We start from the raw sequence: 26,395 nt of genomic DNA on the forward strand, positions 1-26,395 counted from the left end.
ATGGTTGCCAAGGTGTTGCTATGCAGCTTCTAAAGTGTTCTAAAGTGTTAAGCATTTTAGTGTGTTGCTAAGCAGTTGTTAGGATGTTGTGGATGGTTGCTAAGGAGTTGCTAGGCAGTTGTTAAAGTGTTGAGTGCTTTAGTGTGTTACTATGCAGTTGCTAGGCTGTTGTGGATGGTTGCCAAGGTGTTGCTATGCAGCTTCTAAAGTGTTCTAAAGTGTTAAGCATTTTAGTGTGTTGCTAAGCAGTTGTTAGGATGTTGTGGATGGTTGCTAAGGAGTTGCTATGCAGTTGTTAAAGTGTTCTAAAGTGTTGAGTGCTTTAGTGTGTTACTATGCAGTTGCTAGGCTGTTGTGGATGGTTGCCAAGGTGTTGTTATGCAGGTTCTAAAGTGTTCTAAATTGTTAAGCATTTTAGTGTGTTGCTAAGCAGTTGTTAGGGTGTTGTAGATAGTTGCTAAGGAGCTGCTATACAGTTGTTAAAGTGTTCTAAAGTGCTGAGCGTTTTAGTGTGTTGCTATGCAGTTGTTAGGGTGTTGTAGATGGTTGCTAAGGAGTTGCTATGCAGTTGCTAGGGTGTTGTAGATGGTTACCAAGGTGTAGCTATACAGCTGCTAAAGTTTTCGGAGTGTTTTAGTATGTTGCCATACAGACGCTAGGGTGCTGTAGATGGTTACCATGGTGTTGCTATGCAGTTGCTAAGGTGTTTTAATTGTTTTATTGTGTTGCTATACAGTTTCTTTATATGGACATCAACTTGAGATAGTCACCACCGATAAGATATTACTAAATATAATGTAGAAACTTTAATTTTCTGTAAAGCTGCTTTGCAACGATTTGCATCGTGAAAAGCGCTATACTGTACAAATAAACTTGAATTGAACTGAACTGAATTTCTAAGGTGTTGTAGAAGGCTGATAGGGTGTTGCTATGTATTTGCCAAGTTGTCGTAGATGGTTACCAGGGTGTTGCTACGCAGTTGCTAAGGTGTTCTGAGTGATTTTAGCATGTTCCTGTTACATTTGCATTGTTGTGGTAATGCCGTACACACATTCATGTAGTCACAGCAGCTGCATACGGCATTATTGTGTAATCTGGCTCGCAGCACATATGGTTTGTGCTAGACTTCCAGACACTGCTTTTCCTCTACAGTCAGGTAAATTACAGCTGTCTGTCACTAACATCACACAGATCACGACTAACATGCCTGTTTTAACCACTTCCAGCTGCTGTGAGCAGACTCAGTGTTCAGATGCTCTACTCCAAAGCGTTTCTGCCAACTGGACCAATGAAACGCAAATGCTGGCCTTAAACTCTAAATCACTAATGCAGTAATTGTGAGACCTGCTGTTTGTAAATCTAGCCAAATATTCAACAGTCTGCCAGGTTACCACACATTAGCGTGTGCACATGAATTTATGAGTGTTTCTTCAGCCATCAGCTATGCAATCGCTTAATATTCCAAAATACATTAAAACGCATTACCATTGAAATGAAATGAAATGAAAACAATGCTGAACAGTTTATATATTGTACTGTACATCATCACAGGAGAATTCATTTTTTCATGAACTTTTCATGCATTTTTTATTTATTTATTTTTACAGTTTTGTATTGTGTTTGATACTGTTATGTTATAGAAGTAACTGATAAAAGTACAATTTCAAATATTTCTGGAAAAAAAGAACTGGAAAAAAAATATTGATTGATTTATTTGTTTGTTTGTTATTTTTGTATTTTATAGCTAGCATTTTATTTACCCCAAATATGCACAATTAAATAATATTTTATCACTTTTTGCATTATTTGACAAAATTACAGACAGATACACAATACAAATATTTTGTTCAAGTATTTCTGTCATTGCCATTTCTGTCTTTAAACCCTCAAAGAGTTATTTTGGCATTTTATTAAGTACATATGCTAGTTGGACCGGCCTATCTTGCATTTTATGTACCCTAAATACACAATTTCATATTATTAAAAAAAAAAATAGATTAACGCACAATAAAAAATATTCTGTTTACATGTTTTTTTTCTTGATTTGTCTCAAGCATGATCTTAGCCAACATTGTTGTCTCCTAAACAAAAATTTATATATATATAATTTAATTATCATCATTTAAAAAAAGCAATTATTGAAATTTTACTTTACTAATATCCATTGCTTAAGACAGAATGTTTGAGTCATAAGTAAAACAATCAAATCTATAAATAAGGCTTTTAAAAAGTAGCACAAACAAATGTCAACAGAACAGTTTTCCGAGTTTAATGTGACCTTCATATAATAAAAAGAGAACGGAAATCTGTCATTTCAGAGCTCCAAACCTTTGAAGAGATACTGCATTTGGTCATTTTAGTTGATAAACTGCATCATTGCAGTACATATTTCAACAAATACTGTGGTTGGAAGACAATACCAAGATACCGTTTTTCTCTTTTTATGAAAAATACTACCCAATATCTTTCATTGTTCTGTCATATAATATGTGAGGGGGAACAGATGGACCTGCCCTGATCATGTTTTATCGTTTATATTATTTTCAGATTCAGTATTCAGTTTCTTGCTGCATTCTGATGGATCTGACCCTCGTCTAGGCCGCTCAAAGCCTCTGCAAAGCCAGAGATGTGTTTTGTGTTGCCAACATTCACACGGAGGAGTCCAGCTCTCTCAGCTGAAGAAGACAATCTCTTACCTTTCAAAGCCCAGCTGCCGTATTGATCTCTCCCATGATGAACCTGAAAAACAACACAAGAAGGTGTTCAAAACAGCACAGAGATGATCCAGTCTATAATCTGATGTAGAGGCTAAAGCTCAAGGCTGCGAATCAAAAGTCTGCTGCTTTGAACCATGAATGTAGTGAACTAAGAACATTGGCTGTTGATTGGACTGGGAAAAGCTTTGGAATAGCAGGTTGATGGAAGACTGACGTCATTTCAGAATCATTTATATTTTATCTTATATGTTGATTTTGAAACACTATGAAGACTTTTTTTTCTCATTAGATTAGCATGCACTAATAAATTATTCAGCCCTATCTCATTATTTTTCTTAGGAATTCAAACTGTCTGGGTATTTGCTAAAACAAACAATATGAACATCTGCAAAAACTAAAATGTTAAACTATTTATGTATGCACAACTTTAGAAATGTAAAAAAAATATATTATATTTACTTTTTACTAAATAAAAAAAAAAATGAAACTATCACTTTTATTCATCAAGGATGCATTAAATTGATTAAAAGTGACAGTAAAGATTTATAATGTTACAAAAGATTTTCCAATAAATGCTGTTCTTTTGAACTTTCTATTCATCTGTGAATCCTGTAAAATAAAATGAATCAGATTCCATAGAAATATTGTGCAGCACGACTGTTTTCAACATTGATAATAATCAGAAATGTTTGTTGAGCAGCAAAGCAGCATATTAGAATGATTTCTGAAGATCATGTGACACTGAAGACTGGAGTAATGATGCTGAAAATACAGCTGCGCATCACAGAAATACATTACAGCTTAACACATATTCACATAGAAATACCTATTTTAAATTGAAAAAAAAAAATTAATGGTTCTTACTGTATATTTGATCAAATAAATGCAGCTTTGGTGAGCAGAAGAGACTTCTTTCAAAAACATGAATAAATCTCACAACTCCAAACTTCTGAACACTAATAGAGTTGTAGATACAAGATGTAACAAGTATGTATGTGCTAAAAAATGTATTTCATTAAACCATGCTTCAAGTGTAGTGTACTGTAATACACCGTAAGTCACTTCAGATAAAAGCAAATGACTTCTAAATGACTTCTTATTAACAAAACACATGTGAAACGGCATTGTTTTGATATTATTCAGTCATTAAATGTCATTACATGTTGTACAGATATCACCAGATCCTGCGCGTTACACACTTACCAAAAAACATTTGGCAACATTTATTGTGTTCAAGGTTTTTGTCGGGCAGAAAACTCAAACAAAACACCATGTGATTGATAGTATACTGAATCTGGGTCTGTTTACAGGGACACTTCCAGGTATTCAGAGTCTCTGCCAAGAGAAATACACGCCTTCCAGTTCATCTGCAAGACTGAAGCAACTGTCCAAGATTTGACAAATTATGACTGATGGAATTAGGCTGCGGACTGCTTAGCAGCTGAATCACATTGGCAAACTGGAAGATGAGCAAACCAGAAACACTATAAGAACAAAAAAATGATTCAAACCACTCATATATCTCTGTTAGGCTACGACATCACGTGACATCATTCAAAATATGTTCAATTTCATATTAAAGGAATAGTTCAACCAAATACAAAAATGTGCTGGAAATGTGCTCACCCTCATGCTATCCGAGATGTAGATGAGTTTGTTTCTTCATCAGATTTGTAGAAATGTAGCATTGCATCAGTGTCTCAGCAATGGATGCTCTGCAGTGAATGGGTGCCGTCAGAATGAGAGTCCAAACAGCTGATAAAAACATCACAATAATCCACAAGTAATCCACAGCACTCCAGTCCATTAGTTCACATCTGGAGAAGACAAAAGATGAAACACATCCATCAATAAATCCATAATAACGATTCCTCCAGTGAAAAAGTGCATCTGCTGTTGTCTCTCACATCAAAATCCAGCCACATATTTGTTTAGAGCTGTTTAAACGCTGCTTGATCTGTGCTTTTTCACCACTTTTTTTTTCTTACACGTGTGCAGCTTTTGTCTTCTCCAGATGTGAACTAATGGACTGGAGTGCTGTGGATTACTTGTGGATTATTGTGATGTTTTTATCAGCTGTTTGGACTCTCATTCTGACGGCACCCATTCACTGCAGAGCATCCAAGAAATGTTAGAATTGTTCTTAAGACTTTATTCTACAAGGATGCATTATACTGATTAAAACCGACACATTTCAAGTAAAAAAAAAAAAAAAATGTATTAAATGCTGTCCTTATGTTCTTTCTATTCTTCAAAAATAATATCCAAGTGCAAAGTTTTACTTAGATAAAGCTTTAAAAAAAAAATCATGCATAAGGACATGCATTTACTTAAAAGAAAAAAAAAATAGATATGAAAAATAAATGTCAGATTTTATAATGAAATGCATATTAAGCATGTAAAAAAACACTAAAAATGTTGTTTCCAAAATGATAAACCATATGCATAAATATTAAATTCACAATGCTGACAAAAAGGAAGAAAAAAAACTATGAACGAGAGAGCTTAGAGGTTTACACTTGGCGTTTATATGACATACACCCTTAAATCAGTGAATACCTGAATCTAAATCAACCGTATAAGAAAGCATAGATAGATAATAACTGTATTTAAGCAGGCCATCGCTTTCTTTTATCTGGTGAGTATCCAAATACTTTTGTTAAGCCCAATTACTAACAGACACCAGATGTTTGGGGTTTTTTTTCTTATAGAGACGTTCACAAATATGTCTAGAGTTTAAGATCAAAGCTCAGAAAGTTTCTTTGTTGACATATAATGCTGTATTTGGAAAAGATCTATGAAGTCAGCCTGAGTTGTGATATCGAGAGTGATCCGAGAATGCCGAATCATCACAGCTCATAAAACATTCAAACATTTCACATCTCCAGTCTAGCGGTAGTTCTGTTTCTCCTGCTGTCTCAGGCGGATCTCAAGGCCTTCGTGATGACGCTCAGGAAACCGTTCAGGATGAGGTCTGCTAAAGACTGCTCGATTGAAAGTCTGATGATTTCATAATATTTCTCTGTGGGAAGACTGAAAACACACGGAGATCACGCTGAACTCCTCGTGCTCGTTTCAGACCGTCTGTGAAAGTTATCAAGCCAGCGGGGAAATAAAGCGGCTTGTCTTCTGTCTGGAGTCCACATGAAGGTGTGGAGCTTCCCTGCTTACATGGATTTGGAGAGATTCGGTTTAGATGTTTTCAGATGTGGTTGTCATTTTCATTCTCATTTGTTTTCACAATGTCACCCGAGGAGAAGTCCAACTCAAAACAAGCCTTCACAGAAATCCAGTGTTTTCTTATTGTTGAAACTCAGCCATCCATGTGGTTGTTCACAAAACAGTTTGGAAACCATTTATTTTTATTATTTTATTTTATTTTATTTTTATTTTTTTTCTAGTTTGGTTTTGGCTGACTGGACATTATTTTTATTATTTTTATTATTTTTTACATTTTATTATTATTATTATTTTTATTATTATTTTATTTTATTTTATTATTTTATTTTGGTGAAAAACCTATTTCCACCACAGAATACAAAATAAAACAAGCAATTGTGCGATAAAGCTTAAAATAAGAACACTTGTGTGAAACATTATCTCACACTCTGAGATATAAAGTCATCTTGTTGACATATTACAAAGTAACAATTATGAGAAACATCTAAGCAATAATGAAAAGCTGCCATCAAAAGAAATAAAATCATTTATTATTAAATAAGGCAGAAACAAGCTTTCATATGAAGGAGTACAACACTAACTCTCAAAAAACACAACAGTAATTTATACACTGTAAAAAAAAAAAAGATCTTTCAAAGTTAAAGCAAAGATTATTGGATTAGGTTTTACAAGAAATTACTATTTCATTTTTTTCTAATTCAAAAGTTCATGTTAAATTCAACGTGTTACCTGCCAATTCTTTGTAATTATTTGTGAAATTCACTAGCAATTTCTGACTAAAGAATTATTTCAATGTAACTCCCACACCATTTTAATGTGTATTTATTGCATATTTTATCATTACTAATAATTTTTAAAATCCTGAATATATATATATATATATATATATATATACTGTGCAAAAATTTTCAAGTTAAGATTTTTAATGTTTCTGAAAATAATCTCTTCTGCTCACCAAGGCTGCATTTATTTGATTCAAAATATAGTAAATATTGTGAAATATTATTACAATTATTGTTTTCCATGTGAATATGTGTTAAACTGTAATGTATTTCTGTGATGCGCAGCTGTATTTTCAGCATCATTACTCCAGTCTTCAGTGTCACATGATCTTCAGAAATCATTCTAATATGCTGATTTATTAGAAACATTTCTGATTATTATCAATGTTGAAAACAGTCGTGCTGCACAATATTTTTGCGGAAACCGTGATACATTTTATTTTTCAGGATTCACAGATGAATAGAAAGTTCAAAAGAACAGCATTTACTTGAAATATAATCTTTTGTAACATTATCAGTCTTTAATGTAATTTTCGATCAATCCAATGCATCCTTGCTGAATAAAAGTATCCATTTATTTAAGAAATTGTTGTTGTTGTTTGTTTTTTTGAGGTGAGTGCACACACTGAAGTCGCTGTCAGTGTCAGTGACCTTGAGGAAACCCAGTGTCGTCACATCGAGCTTTTGTTAGAAGTTACGCTTAAAAACATGTAGGACCGAGTGTTGTGTTTTTAGAGAGCAGGGAGATCCGCATCCTGAGGAAGCCACAAACATATGAAGACAAACTATTGTGTGTGTGAACCTGAAACATTTAACACATTATCATCTCTCACACTACAGCAGCCGTTTGACTCTATGAAGCAGAGAGCAGATCAAGAGCTTTCGTCTCGCCTTCACCTCCACAGAACGAGCGCTTGTTTACTGCTCAGATTGATTTGGACACAGAAGTCATTTCTGGCACAGGCCGGGTTTACAGATCGCACAGAAATGCAGTGTAAACACGTACTGAGACGCTAGAGCGGCTGATGAACAGAGGAATGCTCGTTCTGCTGCTGCGTTCTGTCGAGTTTGTTTGTGTCTGTGAAACACACTCAGTGGCACAAAACAGCATTTTGGCAATTAATCTTAAGCCACACTTCAAAAGTGCTTTTTTTTTTTTTTTTTTTTGCAGAAAATGGCATTTTGTCAAAATAGCAAATGTTTTTATTTGTTGTGTTTGAAAACCAGGGTTATTGCACCAAATGAAAAGTTTATTTGCAAAAACAGATAACTCAAAAATCATGTTTTTATTATGTTTTCATTGTGCTTTATTGTGTTAGTCAGCTGTATTTTTTTTTTAGTTATTTTTACTTAATCAGAATATCCCAACTGCAGTTTTATTGAGATTATTGGCATGCACAATGAAAAAAAACATGATTTTTGAAAATTGTTAAAAACGGAGCTCTTCAAATATTGATTTCTTAACTCTTCTGAGGATAAAAGATTGGTATTGTGTTGTTTAAAAATGAATATAAGCATTTTATTTTGACCAATTGTCATTTCATGCTCTAAATGACAACATTTTTATTTAAAATTGGGAAGAAAGGTCATCAGTAGTTTACAGAATTAAACAAAAATTATGTTTTACTCAAACACATAACTATAAATCATAAATCCAGAGAAACTGAGAATTTTCAAAGTGGTCTCTTAATATTATTGTTTTTCAATAGCCATATGAATATATGCATTATGTAAAAACTATTATATATATATATATATAAGAATTTTTAATTTCTACAATATTCTATTCTATTTCCAAAACCGAGTAAAAATAAGTAATTGTGCGATAATGCTTTAAATAAAAACATCATCACAATTTGAGTGAAATAATTCACTTTGTGAGAGATAATGGTGACATTAATTCACAGTCAGAATAATGAGAAATAGATATGCAATTATGAATAATACAGTCGCCATCACAAGATATAAACCCGTAATTGCCTTTTTTATTTCTTAATGCTGAAACAATCTTTCATATGAAGGAGTACATTACCATAAACCACAACAGTAATTTATACTGATTGCAATTTGTTTATCATTAAATAACAATTATATATGTATATAATATAATTATATATTATATTATATTATATTATATTATATTATTTAAACTACAGTTAAATTTATATTGTCTATAACAATATTCTTTCAAGCTGAAGCCAGCCAATGTCAATGGTATACTCTGAAGACTGAAGTAGAGCCAAGAATGCATCTAAAATTATTTGACTCAAAAATGCAACAGTAATTTACATTGACTGCATATTTCAATAATTCAATAAAAAATATTTATATAATATTATATTATAAATAAGAAATATTGCACAAACACAACACTTTTAAAGCAAGTTTCAAATGATTGATTACGCACATTAATTTATTGTTAGAAATGAATAAAAGAAAGTATTTAGCACTTTCTGGTTGCAAAACATTAGCGGAATGCATTTATTTTATAAACCAAAACATCCAGCCACTAAAATCACTTTTAGGAACATTTGATTAAACATAATTGCAAAAATGCTTTGCTAATGACACTTTGTGTATATTTCGTTATCAATGCAATTAAATGTAAATATTTTGTGAGATTTAAAAAGACCCCAAGTATACTTTTTGGCCACTTCTTGCAGAATTGTATAAATGCTCAGCTGTTTTCCAGCATTTTGAAAGCTGCATACGGATTGCAGTTGAATCTTAGGAATTGTTTGTGTTTTGCAGATGCATCTAATGCACACGATATGAACGCCAGGTGTTTCCAGATGTGCTGTTTCCGTTCTGACAGGAACACATTCGGTCTCAGCCAGCTGCTGCTGTTTCACAGTCAGTTCTTACACATTACACAGCACCGGTGATGAGGGCTAGTGGAGGAAGAGCTGATCTCAGGTCAGGCATTACTAAACAATGCATGTTCATCCTGACTGCATACGCACGACCCATATATACAAACAAAGGAAAGGGGATGAATGCTGACTGATCAGATAAACATATGAGTGCTTCTTGTTCGCCTGCCAGCTTCCTGAAGTATAGATGTCATGCGTCCACGTCTCGGCACAATCACAGCCAATATTTCACGTCTGAATTATAATCAGTAACAGAGCACATAAAAGTGTTTTTCATTCACTATTACACTGTAGAAGAAAGAGGTCATGCTAAATGTTATTTTTCTGTCGAACACAAAAGAAGCATTTTTGAAGAAACTCTATTTAGATTTTTGTTGAATAAAATTGTAACTTTTTTATCTCACAACGCTGACATTTTTCTTGTAATTACGAGTTTATGTTTCACAATTCTGGCTTAAGAATTGCAAGAAAAAAGTCTGAATTGTGAGATTTATTTTTATTACAAATGTTATTATTATTATTTTTTTTTCATGGTAGAAAATAAACTGAATTGCAAGATAAACTTGTAAATGGAAAATATAGTTTCACAATTGCAAGAAAAAAGTGCTAATTGTGAAATAAAAAGTCATAATTAATTTTTTGTATTACTTTTTAAATTTTGTGGCAGAAACAATACGAAACAAAACGAGCAAAATAATTGATGTAAACTCAGAATTCTGAGGAAAAAATTCAAAATTGCAAGATTTGTGTCAGTGTCCAAAAATAAATATGGACATAACTGTAGATTCTTTTATATGATCCACAAATCAACTTGATCTGACTCAGAGATCTGGTTCTCAAGTTAACAGCTCCTTGGAATGCAAGACTATAAGAAAATTAAAGTCATAAAAAGTACTTTTATGGTATTTTTTGTCTCCGGTTACTTTGCCAAAAGAGAGAATCAAACAAACAGGCATCATAAGGACATGTGGAAAGAATACTGAACTTTAAATCATGAAGAGCATGTAAGAAACACAGAGAGAAGAATCAAATAATTCGCCTGCAAGAGCCAAAATGGTTCTCTGAAATACAGCAAATAGGGTTAGGTTTGTTTATGATAATGCCAATGCATGACGTTAGAAGCCATCATGCAAAGATTCACAAGAAACGATTGAATGAAAGTTTAACTAGTAGCTGGTTCTCATTACAGGGCTGTTATGAAATATTACTGTAATGCTCTTCTCATGTGCATTTAGTTATAACTCTTGCCACAAGTCGAAGTCTGACTTAATATCTGCTTGATATGAAACCGTTTTGTGGCCATATTTATAAACAGATGAAACAATCAAATTCTGTGGCTCGATCTAAAACTATGAATATGGCTTTGGAAGCATCTGTTAAATAAATATCTGTGTGATTAGTTTCAGATGTAATGATTTTTAATGCGAGTAGAGTTTGCCACATGCTGCTTAAAATAACAGTTTAAGGTAATGCAAATAAAACATTAAATATAAATGAGGTTTTACAATCCTGGACTGTTGCCAATCAATGATATTTTAGTATCATTGGGATAGTAGTTTTTATTAATATTTTGAACCGGTTTTTATTTATACATTTTCTGTTTTATTTCAATTCTTGTTAAAGTTTAAGAAATTTTGTTGTATGCTTTTATCATTTTTAGGTTTTTTTTTATGTGTATTTCTGTATAGTTGTTATTTCAGTTTTAGTTAATCTAAATAAAAAAAAAAAAGAAATGTTGCAGATTTATTTTTTAAATATTTAACTTTATGCCTGTTAATGTTAATTTCATGTAACTTTTTTTATGATTTGTATTTACAATAACCCTGTTGCCAATATAATGCTATAAACCACCAAATTGCATTGCTTAATTACAAATTAAACTACATTTACATTGCCAAATTACATAAAATACAATGTTCATATCAGAAATGTATAGAGAATAATACTGAGAGAAAATATGCATTCTTTAGTTTGCATATGTGACTGAAATAAAATTATTGCAAGCTGATGGGAAATTCTCAGACATAATTAAAAAATGTAGATATTATACCTACAGTAAGATAATTGTTTTAATAATACATTGTATGGGTCAAAATTATCAATGTTTCTTTTATGCCAAAATCATTAGGATATTAAGTAAAGATCATGTTCCATGAAGATATTTTGGAAATTTCCTACCGTAAATATATCAAAACTTAATTTTTGATTAGTAATATGCATTGCTAAGAACTTCATTTGGACAACTTTAAAGATGATTTTCTCAATATTTAGATTTTTTTGCACCCTCAGATTCCAGATTTTCAAATAGTTGTATCTCAGCCAAATATTGTCTTATCATAACAATGAAAAGCTTATTTATTCAGCTTTCAGATGATGCATAAATCTCAATTTTGAAAAATTGACCCTTATGACTGGTTTTGTGCTCCAGGGTCTCATATTACAAATGTACTGCTGCCTTACAAACACTGAAATAAATGAAAGGAAGCTAAAGAGACAATGAAAAGTGAGTGTATGAATCAGGTTTGTTCACAGAGGCGCAGCACTCATGACCCGGCCAAAGAAACACATTTAGAGCACTTACAAACGTCTAAAGACACGTATGCTAGTTTTAAGCATGCACCGTCCTTCTCTTACAAAACTCAAGATCACTTTTTCATTTTTTGAATGCTTAGTCATTGCTCTCCATGTCTGATAAAAGTTTTTATATCAAACGGTTAGGTAAGGATATGTTTTCATGAGCCTATGAGAGCGTATGCAGGGTTTGCGTAATGCATGGCATAAGTGTGTGCTGGTGTTCAGTCAAACACTAATGCAGTCAGTGCAGATCTCAGAGGCTCTGGCTCAGATCTCCTTCATGTGCCTGCTGTTGTTTTTGGCTCCTATTAGCTTCTGTTAAGATGTGTGCGCACCCATAAGAAAAGCCATTGCATTCATCTGACCCTAAATCATAAAAAAAGAGTACTTTTTATGTATTTATCAAGGATGCATTAAACTGTTTAAAAGTGTCAGTAAGACATTTATAATGTTACAAAATATTTTTATTTCAAACAAATGTTTTTCTTTTGAACTTACTAAAAAATCAAAAAATTAACTTTTTATTTCACAATTCAGAATTTTCCTGTCAATCCTGACTTTATCACTCTCAACCGTGAGAAAAAAGAATTGAGATCGTAAGACATAAACAAATAGTTGCAGGAAATAAATGCTGAAATTATAAGATATAATTGAATTGCCAGAAGTAAAAGCAGAATTATTCATATGCACAATTGCGAGTTATAAACAATAGCGAGATATAAACACTACATTTCAGGATATAAACAATTGCAAGATATAAACACTGAATTGCGAAATACAAATGAAGAATTGCGAGATATAAACAAAGAATTGCAAAAATAAATAAATGCAGAATTGTGGGATATAAATAAAGAATTGGAAGATAAACGCAGAATTGTAAGATATAAAAGCTGAATTGTGAAATATAAACAAAGAATTGCAACAAATAAATGCAGAATTGAGAGATAGACAACTGTGTGATATAAACAATGAACTGTGACATATAAACAAAGAATTGTGAGATATAAACAAAGAATTCTTGAGATATAAACTCGCAATTGCCAGAAAAAGGCAGAACTGTGAGAACTACCAAAAGAAAGTCAGAATTCTGAATTTCTATATCATAGTTCTAACATTTTCCTCAGAATTGTGAGATAAAAAGTTACAATTAACGGTTTTATTCATTCATTTATTTTATTTTTTTAATTCTGTGTCAGAAACAAGCTTCCATAAAAATAAAAAAACACGTTTAATCGTAATAAGATTTCAAAATATTACTGTATTTTTGATCAAATAAATGCAGCCTCGGTGAGCAGACGAGGCTAAAAACCTTTACAAACCCCAAACCTCTGAACATATAAAACGTATTAGTGAATACAGAAATGTAGAGTGAACACAAACCTTAAAACTACCAATGCATGAAAAAAACCCAAATATATTTAACTTACAGATTCTCTTTATTTAAAAGTGGAGGGTGTAGTTTGTCACCAAATGTAATTGTTTGGACAGCATAAGCTCAAGCATTTGTCAGAGTATTTAAAGAAACGCTAGCAAATCAAGAGCCCCTTCTACAGTATCGTGATTTGATGCCGGCAAAGACACAAGAAAGAGCAGCGCCCGTCCTGTTTGAGAGCTCTTCTGTCATGTCTGGCTCCTTCACTCTTCATAATAAGTTTATCTCCATCTTGAAGGCAGATGTTGTGGCTTTTACGCTTGGAGAAAGTGGCTCTGGGGTTCAGTGTTAGTGTTAGTGTTGGGGTAACGTGATCCAGGCATCCAGCTCAGCAGCTTAAGCAATCGCACGTAACTTGACTTATACAACTCAAACTAGCCTATCCTCACACAAACGTTCAACCATACATACACTTTTACTGGTTTCACATTTTAGTGGCTTAAGTGGCTCATGGATTTTGTGAGCAAAGAACATTTTAGTCCTCGATCCGAAACTAATGATGATGTGTTAATGACACTGACAACTCTAGTTGTAACTAGAGTTATTATAGTTAACTGAAACTAAACCATTAACTCTTTCCCCGCCAGCGTTTTTGACAAAAAAAGTTGCCAGCCACCGCCAGCGTTTTTGCTGATTTTCACTAAAATTTCATGGCCCCCAGAATATTTTGTTGTATTAATATCTAAACATGCAATACATCAAAATAAGTATCATACCCTCTACTTAAAAAAAAAAAAAAAATTCTAGCTTCAAGCATTGTTTTTATGAACACATGAATGTAGGTAGGTTTCATAAAAAAAGCAACATTTTGAGCAAAAAGCTGAGAAAATCGAATTTTTATCAAATACTACATCTGGATCATATTCAGTACTATTATCAAAGCAAAGATGCAGTAGATGGCTTCCATCAGCGCTCCCAAAGCTTGCACAGGCCTTTACCTCTTCCTGGATCCACATTTCATTCGCTAACATTAGGCAGTTTTCATTTATATGCTGTTAAGAGTTGATGATCGCATTATTTTTTCATATGCATATGCTTACATATGAGATCGCTTGTTTCTGCGTCTTCCTGGTCTGTGTTTTTGATCGGCGCTTTCTAGACTCATTCGGGAGATGCGTAATAGCGCCCCCTAGCATATAACAGTGAAAACACGGAAACACAGAAAATTCTGTGTTTGGCGGGGAAAGAGTTAATAAAAAAAGAAAGATTTTAAATAAACTTAAACTGAAATAAAATAGTGAACTTTTATTTTAGCTAGCATCTAATTCTTTTTTTTTTTTTTACAAAAGATTTATTTTTCAAATAAATGCTGTTCTTTTGAAATGTCTATTTTCCATGGGATAAAAATAAATACAAATAAAAAGGTAATTTACTTTTTTCCTTGCAATTCTGTGTTTATATCTCTTAATTCTGAGGGGGAAAAAGCACAAAGAATTGTGAGACATAAACACAGAATTGTGAGAAAAAGGTTACAATAGTTGACTAAACTAAAACCATGAAAAACTTAAACTGGAAAAAGGAAAAAAAAAAGAAAAAAAAAACATTAAAACATTATTTTAGCTAACTGCCAAGGCAACATTTTTCATTTTCATTTAGTTTAACTTGATACCAAAATGGTACACTAAAATGACTAAAACTAAAACTGAAATAAAAATGTATTAAACTGTAAAAAAAAATGACAAAAATAAAAACACCCACTATAGGGGTCAAAATAGAACTTTAATAAAATATAAAAGTAAATAAATAAATAAATTGTAATTAAACTGTATTATTTAGAAATTACAATTGTAGCTCTAGACATTTATTTATGGCTATTATTTTATTAATACAGTTGTCAGATTGATTTTATAGTCTCAAGCATTCAGAAATCACACAAAAGAAAATTGAGCAGTTTTACTACAATAAAACATTAGGGCTGGTTAAAAAATATCGATATCTTGATATTAATCGATTCTCATTTTTACAGAACGATATCGATTCTTAAATCTCAAGAATCGATTAGTCTAGCCTGTTTTCAGTTAATGGACGGAACATTGAAGAGTACTTCCCATCCAATAAATCGCAATAAGCATTGTGCTTTGATACTTTTAATATGAAACAAAGTCTCAGATTTCAAATTCTATCCATTGTATTGCAGTATTCAAACAATAAATGCAGTTTTGGCGCTGTTTAATGTGGAGTGACAGATCGCTGTAGCGCCTCAGTTCAATAAAAGCGGCAGCGCGAGGTGCACATGAACTGATCATCTCCTCCACTTTATTACTAGTTATAGCACAAAATAAACATGACTAAACATCCGAAGGTAAGTTAAAAGAAAGAGTACAACTTTACAATCCGTATCCTGTCTCATGTAATCTCTCAATCAGTGTTTCAGCCGCGCAAATACGCCAATATAACGGCTTGTAAACAATGTCACGTAACGTCACATTTACCGCAGAAAAACATATTCAGTGACCATAAATTCATTAGTCAGATAGAAAAATAAATTGTAGAGAGGGGCATTTTGCTAAATATATGCACCATATACAATGGTGTGAAAAAGTGTTGGCCCCCTTACTGATTTCTTATTTTTTTGCATGTTTGTCACACTTTAATGTTTCAGATCATCAAACAAATTTAAATATTAGTCAAAGATAACACAAGTAAATTCAGTATTATAGTAATGTAGTACCAACTGACTCTCATGTATATTTTTCAGCATTAGTTGAGAGATTTTCTTTCCTTGAGAAAATTTGACTTGTACTGTACCTGATATATATCCAAAATAATCGATATTGAATCGAATATGATCGAATTGGTAATCGAATCAAATCGCAAGCTTAGCATTTCTATGCAAAACGGTGGTCAAAAATTGAAGATTGTGGAATATTTTAATTATAAACGTTATATAAACGTTTCAAGAATGTTTATATATTGTTTTTATATACTGCCTTTTAAGTCATTTTAAAGGCTGTTGTTGGCTTAGGTCTGTTTTTATAACCACAAAAAATATTAACTTAATACTTCTTTGTAAACTGTTATTTGAAGTAACAAAACCATGGTTAATTTGTGGTTACCATGGCTACAAGGACCACGATTTTTGGTTTTATTCGTAGTAAAACCATGGCTAATTTTCGTAAGGGAACATGGAAAGTCAGAGAGAATATTAGATGCGTTGTTGGTGGTTAAATTATTACCGACATTAAAACACATTATTAGCGTCAACAGCCAAAAATTTCTGCTTTTCCAATAGCGCCACCTACTATCAAAGAGTGAATCTGCATTTTCATTCAGTCCATCTGCCATTTTTATGCATTGCTCTGAACAGAGAAATCATACATGAAAATCTGACCAAATTTTCATGCCAAAAATTTGTGTTGATTCGTGTAGCTTCCTGTAGATCTGGAAAGTATTTTGGAAACTTCCTTCTCTCCCATAAGCCAACCAATATTTTGTACACTACAAAGTGTTTGATTGGTTCATTATGTTTAACTGGTTAAATCAATTAACCAAATCTAACCGGTTTTCTCTACCACCTGATCTCAGCTCCATCTAATGCATTAGTCTGGTTTAAGAATCTGCAGCGGTGATCTAGATCTAGTTAGTACTCACAGTTGAAGTTGGGCTCGATGTTGTCTCCTGCTAACAGACTGTTGATTGTGATTTGGTAGATGATGTGCAGCAGCAGGAACGTCATACTGGTGAAGCACAGGGATTTCAGCAAGCACCCCGTGTGACCTGTTGAAAGAAAATAATTAATACAAACATTGTGCATACAATCTGTAACATATCCATGCCTAAAATAAAGTTTGAAGTATACAATACTTGATCAGCATAGAATATTGTACTGTATGTGTCTGAAACTAATTAGTTGGTCCACAGGCAACACTGGCCTGTCTTGTTGTTTCACAGTTTAAAAAGAAACGTAAAAAACAGAACAACAACAAACCTACTGGAGATGACAACAAGAATAGACGCTTGTTGATGATAGCTTGTGAAAGAGGATTAGATAAATGCAGTAAATCTGGTTTAAACATATACAAAGACATTTTTTTATTGGTCATAACTTCTGGAGAGAAACACTGCAGACAATTTATAGAAATGTGTCATTGCATCAGTGTCTCAGCTATGGATGCTCTGCAGTGAATGGGTGCCGTCAGAATGAGAGTCCATACAGCTGACAAAAACATCCATTATTAAGACATTTTTAACTTTAAGCCATTGCTTTCGAGTCAATAATCCATAATAATGCTTCCTCCAGTGAAAAAGTCCATCTCCAGTTGTCTCTCACATCCGACGGCACCCATTCACTGCAGAGGATCCCCTGCTGAGCAAGTGATGCAATGACACATTTCTCTTGGATGACCTGAGGATGATCACAAACTTTCATTTTCAGGTGAACTATTCCTTTAAGTCATAACATCAAATCCTGTTGACTGTTACAGAGGAAGAAGAACGTCTCGGTTACGTATGGTAACCCTCGTTCCCTGAAGGAGGGAACGGAGACGTCACGTCGGATGACCGACGAATTGGGATCTTGCTTTGGATCCTCACAAAGGGCCACGGGTACTGCCCCTTCCAGTGTCCTGTGGAAGCCACCTGCGCCCCTACTTTTTGGCGTAGGCCAGGGCTTGCACAAGAGGACCAGCTACTGCTGCTATGGCACTACCCAATGAGTAAGACTGGATAACACTGGGAAAACGTACCCATTCTACTTGGAACCGGGACGCTACGGAAGCTTCAACCTTCCCGAAGGAGGTTCAGAAGCAAATACACATATGAACATTCCTTAGGTGCATATGGAAGAGCATTGCAACCGACCGCTCCACCGGGGGGACCCTTGTAACCCTCTAGCTGCACCACCATCGAGGATGGTGAGGGAGGAGGAACCAGCAGATCGGTCTCCGGCAGTAAAAGGTGCCGTCCACGACCTGGTGAGCTCCTCATGCACCTCCGGGAAGAAAGGCACCGAGACGGGGCGCTGAGAACCAGCGCGGACCACCCCGAGAACCAATCGTGCAACCTTGAGGGCTCGGGACACGGTGGAAGTCAACGAAACTCCACCCCTTTGAGGAAACGGAGCTTGGCCCGCGACTCCGAGATTAACATCTTCCCGCAATGATAACATGACTCATCCACAAACGCCACCTCAGCGTGCTAGATGCCCAGGCATGTGAGGCAGCGATCGTGACCATCACCCAGCGCCAGGTAACGACCGCATCCAGAAACGCCCAGGTGATACGTTGTCTATAGCAAGACCCACATCGTCTTTACAAAGATGAAACGTCAAGTTTGCCACGCAACGTCCTCTTTAAAAAGACGCACCCGAAATTGCTCTTTTATGGAAAAAGCTCTTTTAGCGTGCTGAGGCGCACAGGGGAGATGATCCTCCACGTGTCATGGTGAAAGTTCATCAAGTTGAACCTGTCCTTCTGCTCTTAATAGAAAAGAGCTGCCGTAATCCACTGCTATTAGCGGAAATTCAGCCTTGTATTACAGCTCTCTCCGTTTCTCTCTCGCTCTGGGCATTCATTTAGCGCTGATAGTTTTGGCAGTGTTTGGGCTGTTCATCATTTAGGATCACGAGGCTCAGTGTGAGTTCAGAAAAATCTAAATGAAACAACGCTGTGAGTAATGCACGTTACAGGCCATAAAGGGGTCAAAAAGAGATTTGATTTGTGCATTTAAACATTTTTTATGAAAGAAGAGAAGGGTTTGGGTTGGGTGGGAGTTGGTCCGCTATCAAAGGATCCTGGGAATAGCACAGATAGCATCAAACATGAATTTTAGGATATTAAAAAACACCCACAACCCATCCGGCCCGAATGAGGACATGACATCATATGCAAATCAACAAGTGCTTAATTTAATTGTCAATTCGGGACAGATCATATCACAAATTAAAGAATTCTAAAAGTATCTGTAAGAAAGCGGGATGAAATTTCACCCTACTTTAGGGTTTGCATGGGCAAAAATGCTAAGAACTGTGTTTGTATTTGATTTATGAAGGCTTTGGAACCAATAAATGGTGGTCAAGGAAGTGGCTGAGGTAGAAAACGAGGTCTGAAACATTACAAATATAAGTATGCATACTATTAGTGAGTCTAAAATCACAGTCAAACGTGGGCTTGTAAGCGCAAGAGTCTATTTTGATTAAATGCAGGCCTCATTAATTCACAAGAGCACATTTACAGTCATATTCAAAATATCAGAGGTAATGAGAGCGGATCGTTTGGTTCCCTGTGGATTTTGATGAAATATTATGTATCAGTCCTCAGACACGGCTGTTTCCGTAGCACACCGTAACTCAATTTCTTAAAACATTAGGAAGCACAACCAAGGCTAAAAGCTTCCTCATTATAGAATTATAAAACTTTTAGAAAGAACTAGAAAAAAGTGATTTTGTTGGACGTTTTTTTGTCTAATTATCCACTAGTTTTATGGCATTTATATATGATTGTTGATGCAATCTATGTGATAGTGTCCTAAAAGTTAACAAAATAAACCTGTAGATACTTACACTACTGATCATAATTTAGTCAGTAGCATTTTTGTTGTTGTTGTTGTTGATAAATTAATACTTTTAATCAAAGATGCATTAAATTGGTCAAAAGTGACAGGGAAGACATTTCTAATGTTCCAAAATATTTCTATTTCAAATAAATGCTGCTCTTCTGAACTTTCTAATCATCTGTGAATCCGGAAAAATAAAATGTATCACAGTTTCCACAAAAATATTGTGCAGTTTTCAACATTGATGATAATCAGAAATGTTTGTAGAGCAGCAAATCAGCATATTAGAATGATTTCTGAAGATCATGTGACACTGAAGACTGGAGTAATGATGCTGAAAATACAGCTGCGCATCACAGAAATACATTACAGTTTAACACATATTCACATAGAAAACAGCTATTTAAAATTTTAATAATATTTCATAGTTTTACTGCATTTATGATTAAATAAATGCAGCCTGGGTGAGCAGGAGAGACTTTTTTCAAATGCATTAACTGACTACAGTCTTAAGTGCAAATTTAAAATATTAATTCCTTCCCTTCCAGGAAAGTTAACCAGAAACATTATCTCATATTTTTTATATAGCCTATGTAGCTGTATTGTAAGCAAAAGGCTATTGAATATTTACATCAATACAGGAAAGCAATTGTGTTGATCAAACCATTTTATGGGGTTTTAAAACGAATAAAAAATGATTGAACAAACATATCTGTGACAATCAAGTTTAGGCTAAATACCGTGCAGAAAGCAGACTGATGTTTTCACAAACATTCATTTTTGGAGCATCAATGTATTAACACCTACCAATAATAATGTCTAAAGCACCTGAGGAATCGGAAATCGCTGTCTGCCAAGATTTTACCATCTTTACAATGGTTTACGGTTATGAAAATGTTTTACAGGTCTGCTCATGCCATCGGTTTTACTGTTTACTGTAATTAGAAAACGCTCTCTTCAACAGCAGCAAATCAACAGTACGTCAAAGGCTTTTTCTTTTGACTAAGTGCATAGAGTGATGAAAAAATGCATTAGTCAATCGTTCGGTGGATGGAATATGTGCCGGTGACGACTGTGAGCAAATAGAGAGCGCGGATCCGTCGCACCATGTACTGAAGCCATTATGAGGTGCAGCAGGAATTTGAGTGACTTTGAGCTCCTCCGCGGCAGAAAGAAGAAACCGGCACAGGACGAGCAAATATAGACCAGATGTGTTTGTTATTTAGTGGCGGAGGACTAAAGGCCGTGGTTTCTCATTATTCTGTTCCCCGATGAGCCATTGCATCCATTTCAGGCGACTGAACGAGTCGCAGTGTTTGTGTGCGGTGTGTAATAGTGAAAATGTGTGCATCTTCATTGTCTGAGAGCTCCAGAAAAATGGGCCGGACTTGTAATCGTATTCAATATTGCCAAATTGAAAGCTGCAGATGGTTTGGACCATCAAAAATCCCCTTGGCTCCTCTGGACAGAGATATTGGTGTTGCAAGTTGGCTTGTTTTTTGTAAACGTAAGATGGGAAGGGTTATAAAAGGACTATCTGTGGATATCAGCATTGATCGATTGACCGCAACGTACAGACAATGCAGCAGCACTGACGACAGCAGAACCTCAGTCGATACCATCAGATCTCCAAAAGCTTTTAGGGACTTAAAAGCAAAATCTGAGATTCACAATTGACAGCAATGTGCAGGACAGAGTCTAATTTAATCACACAGGCTATAAAATGTTAACTCTTATGGGAATGTCTCTCCTCTCATAATTGACATAATTGATTTGAATCAATTCATTCTTGCACTACAACCACTTTAAGCCAGAGAGCAACTACTATATGCACAGTACATACACTTCGTTCAAAAACTTGGGATTGGTACGAATTTGTAGTGTTTTTGAAAAAAAAAAAAGTCTCTTAATTATTACAAAAAATTACAAATTATTACAATTGAAAACAGTTGTTTTCTATGTCAATATGTGTTAAACTGTAATTTATTTCTGTGATGCGCAGCTGTATTTTCAGCATCATTACTCCAGTCTTCAGTGTCACATGATCTTCAGAAATCATTCTAATATGCTGATTTGCTGCTCAAGAAACATTTCTGATTATTATCAATGTTGAACACAGTTGTGCTGCACAATATTTTTATGGAAACCGTGATGCATTTTATTTTTCAGGATTCACAGATGAATAGAAAGTTCGTAAGAACAGCATTTACTTGAAATAGAAATCTTTTGTAACATTATAAATGGCCTTACTGTCACTTTTGATAAATTAAAAGTGTCCTTGGAGAATAAAAATATAAATTTCATACCCCAAAAAAAAAAAAAAATACAGACCGCTAACTTTTGAACAGTAGTGTACATATTATATATATAAAAAAAATAAAAGATTAAATTAAATGAAAGAAAAACAACTAAAATCATTAATGTCAGTAGCACAAAAGATACAAATGTTATTTGTTTTATTTAACATTGATTTAAGATAAATATTCAAGCTAGATTTAAGATTAGACAAAAGAGTTCTAAGATTATAATTATAAAACAGATCATTCGGACTCTTAATTCTGAATAAATGACCTGAGTTCACAAGTCAATGTGAAATTACACATGCACTGCACATTTTGCATTATTGGGGTAAATGCAATCAATCTACAGTCGAGTTGGTGAACTATATTACTGATAAATACACACAAATCAATTCTAATCTCAGCGTTTTGTTGTGCTTTTACTCGTGGCGTGAATCACTGAATTAAAACACGCTGCTTTATGTTACACTTTGAACTTTTTAAAACCAAAATGCTTGAAGAGTTGTTTATTGTTCAGATGCTTTGGTCAGTATTTCGCTCAGCGTCTGGTTTCTGAGTTTACGTGTCAAGAAAGTGACTCATCACAAGCTCTGATTCATTTATAAAAACCCCAGCAAATCTCTGTAGCACAGGAAAAGTCCCGTATGGCACAGTTTATTACAGACTTACAGATCGCGACCCATATTACACTCTTAAAAATAAAGGTGCTTCAAAAGGTTCTTCAAGCGATGCCATAGAAGAACCATTTTTGGTTCCACAAAGAACCATTCAGTCAAAGGTTCTTTAAAGAACCATCTCTTTCTTACCTTTTTGTAATCTGAAGAACCTTCTTTCGCCCCAAAGAACCTTTTGTGAGACAGAAAGGTTCTTCAGGTGTTAAAGGTTCTTTATGGAACCTTTTAGACAAAAAGGTTCTTCTATGGCATCGTGAAGCAGCTTTATTTTTAAGAGTGTAGATCAGAACGCTGCTATATAAATGACTTCAATACACATACAAAAATGATTAAAAAAAGGAAAAAAGTAAGCAAATGAAGCTGTGTGGGTGTGAAATAGATCCAGGACTGCAGAGTTCATTTAGCAGTGTGAGAGCGCATTTCCTTCTTTAAACATACTAGATATATTGCAGTGTCAGTGCTTTATGCTTATTTATACTCCGGTCTGGTGCCACAAACTTATCAAACTCTGTTTTACAACAATGTAATACAGCTTACGGTTTGGCCTCAGAAATGTGGGACTAACATGAAATGCACTGGACAGCAGGTAAACTCAGTTCAGTCTGTGATATATATATATATATTACCCACAATATATCTAAAGCAGCTGTTCTTGTTTTTAACAATCTAGGAATATGACTGAACTAGGATTTGCAGTACAGTTGTGAGATCTCAATGAACAATGGTGTTCACAGAGACAAAAATCCTGACTCCATTTACTCACTCAAACCTGGACAACTCACTTTCTTCTGTAGAACACAAAAGGAGATGTTTCGAAGAATGTTAATGCTGCTCGCATGCAACAATGCCATATCGTGATCAGGGGCTGTCAAGATCCATAAAAGCACCATTTATATTACTTAAACAATATATTAAGCCTTCTGTAGTCACACAATAGCTTTGTATGACAAACAGACTGAAATGTATGTAGTAATCTATTGAATAATTCCATATATTTGAATTATGGTTGTTACATTTGAACATTTACATTTTCCTGAACTCATTTCTTATTTCAGTGCTTAAAGCTGCTTTGAGTCAAGTTTTATATAATATGTGCACCACGGTTCAAAAGTTTGTGGTCAGTATGATTTTTTTTTTTAAAGAAATTAATACAGTAATAAATAATTAATAATGTATTCAGCATTAAACTGATCAAAAGTGATAGTAAAGAGATTAGCAAAAAATTATATCACATAAATGCTGTTCTTTTGAACTTTCTATTCATCTGTGAATCCTGAAAAATAAAATGCATCACGGTTTCCACAAAAATATTGTGCAGCACAACTGTTTTCAACATTGATAATAATCAGAAATGTTTCTTGAGCAGCAAATCAGCATATTAGAATGATTTCTGAAGATCATGTGACACTGAAGACTGGAGTAATGATGCTGAAAATACAGCTGCGCATCACAGAAATACATTACAGCTTAACAGATATTCACATAGAAAACAGCTGTTTTACATTATAATAATATTTCATTGTTTTTGTTGTATTTTTGATCAAGTAAAAGCAGCATTGGTGAGCAGAAGAGACTTCTTTCAGGAACATTAAACATCATACGAAGTTGATGAACTACTCCCAACAGCAAGATTTCCTCGGTACTGACTGCGTTCCAAAAATAAACAAGTGAATAAATGAAGACGACTGCCCATAAGGATATGAATCATCGCTCCCGAGGAAGTGAGGTGAGGCCGGCTCGGACGAGATCTCCATTGAGTTCTGCTTCCTCGGGAAGGAACACACATCATCTCTTATATCTCTCTTTCTCCTGCGTTCTCATTACATCAATGTTTCTCCAACAAAAACTTAAAGGGACAGTTCACCAAAAATTCCCTCACACTCATGTCAAACAAAAACTTGAATCACTTTCTTTCATCGGTGGGACACAGAGAAGATTTCACTTGCTGTATAACTCACGTTTCTATGGAAGCTTGTTTCCACTTTAAAAAAAAAAAATTGTATCTTACAATTCTGTATTTTTTTCTCTAAATTTTGAGTTTGTAACTCCACAATCCTGACTTTAAAAATCGTTTTTATTCCATGGCGAAAAAAAAACAAAACACTGAATTGCGAGATGTAAACTTACAATTCAGAGATATAAACTCTTTTTTCCTCACAGTTTTGAGTTTCCATCTCACAATTCTGTTTATTTTTTTAAAATGTATTATTATTATTATCATCATTATTATTTTATTCCATGGCAAAAAAAAAAAAAGATCAAAATCTCACAATTCTGACCATTTTTTTTTTCTCAGAATTCTGAGTTAGAATTTTTTTTTCGGAACTTTTTTCCTCAGAATTCTGAGAATTTAAAATGTTAAAAAAAAATTTTACCCACCACGGAATAAAAAATAAAGGCAATTGTGACTTCTTTTTATCACAGTTCTGAATTTTTCTCGCAGTTGTGAGTTTGAATCTCAATTCTGAGTTTGTATCTTGCAATTCTGAGAAGAAGTCGGAATTGTGAGATAAAAAGTCTCAATTACTTTTTACATTTTTAATCCTGTGGAGGAAACAGGCTTTCGCACGTTTCACAGATTCCAGTATGAATTAATTATTTATATAATGCATAGCCTATTACCAAGATAATTTGTGAGCTGCAATAAAATGTCTGACTGTGCTAAAGAAACTCTCACATGTGTTCAAATCCAGCTCGGGCTTCATGTGTCCCCCGGAGATCTGCCCAAACGCATATCATCACCTTACAGCAATCCAGGCTAAAGACAGGTAAAGGCCTGTAATCTGGCTGTAATGACTCACTCCGAGGCCTGAACAAAACCAACCACCTCACTGAACCACTCTCAGCCCATAGACTACATATAAAGATCAGCGGCCATTCACCTTAAAGACATGAGAGCAGATGACTTCTGAAGGACGTCTCAGACTACTACAACACCACGTCCTACTACTGTATTTTTGTTTATTACTCAATGTTTCTAGGTCTTTCTCACATGCAAGTGATTTCAAATTGCCCACTGAACAGCTATATAGCGCTTTATGTTTGTCTCTATTATATGATGGATTGCAGACTGAATGCAATCACATGATGCCGGAAGCGTGCAGTGGGGTAAAGATCATGCACGGATGGGAACCGTCTTCATCTGTCCACCGTCTGAACCCGTGACCCTCAGCCATCGGCGTATAAGAGATCCACGGTTCCCACTTAACAGCTGTGCTTAAATCAGCTCCATATGTGGAACAGCAATGGCTCAAATGTTTGTCGAGTCTTTCATGAGACTTTCAGAAGTAAAATTATGCATGGCCAAATTTAGTGACACTTTAAATGCAATACATGATTACAAAAAAAAAAAAAGATTTCTTTAAAGAGTT

The 26,395-nt window shown here is 34.3% G+C and overlaps 1 protein-coding gene across 1 annotated transcript in view; it reads right to left on the minus strand.

The window, feature by feature from the left end:
* piezo2a (piezo-type mechanosensitive ion channel component 2a) overlaps positions 1 to 26,395 on the minus strand; it is a 131,977-nt gene that overhangs the window by 89,585 nt on the left and 15,997 nt on the right. Inside the window, exons 3-4 of the mRNA XM_016440611.1 lie at positions 17,150 to 17,275; positions 2,697 to 2,739 (exon numbers count right to left, since the gene is read on the minus strand). Of these exons, the coding sequence (XP_016296097.1) occupies positions 2,697 to 2,739; positions 17,150 to 17,275 (169 nt within the window). The remainder of the gene's footprint in view (positions 1 to 2,696; positions 2,740 to 17,149; positions 17,276 to 26,395) is intronic.

This window comes from Sinocyclocheilus anshuiensis, unplaced genomic scaffold (genome assembly GCF_001515605.1).
Source record: "Sinocyclocheilus anshuiensis isolate Anshui unplaced genomic scaffold, SAMN03320099.WGS_v1.1 scaffold79, whole genome shotgun sequence".
Classification (NCBI taxonomy): Eukaryota; Metazoa; Chordata; class Actinopteri; order Cypriniformes; family Cyprinidae; genus Sinocyclocheilus; species Sinocyclocheilus anshuiensis.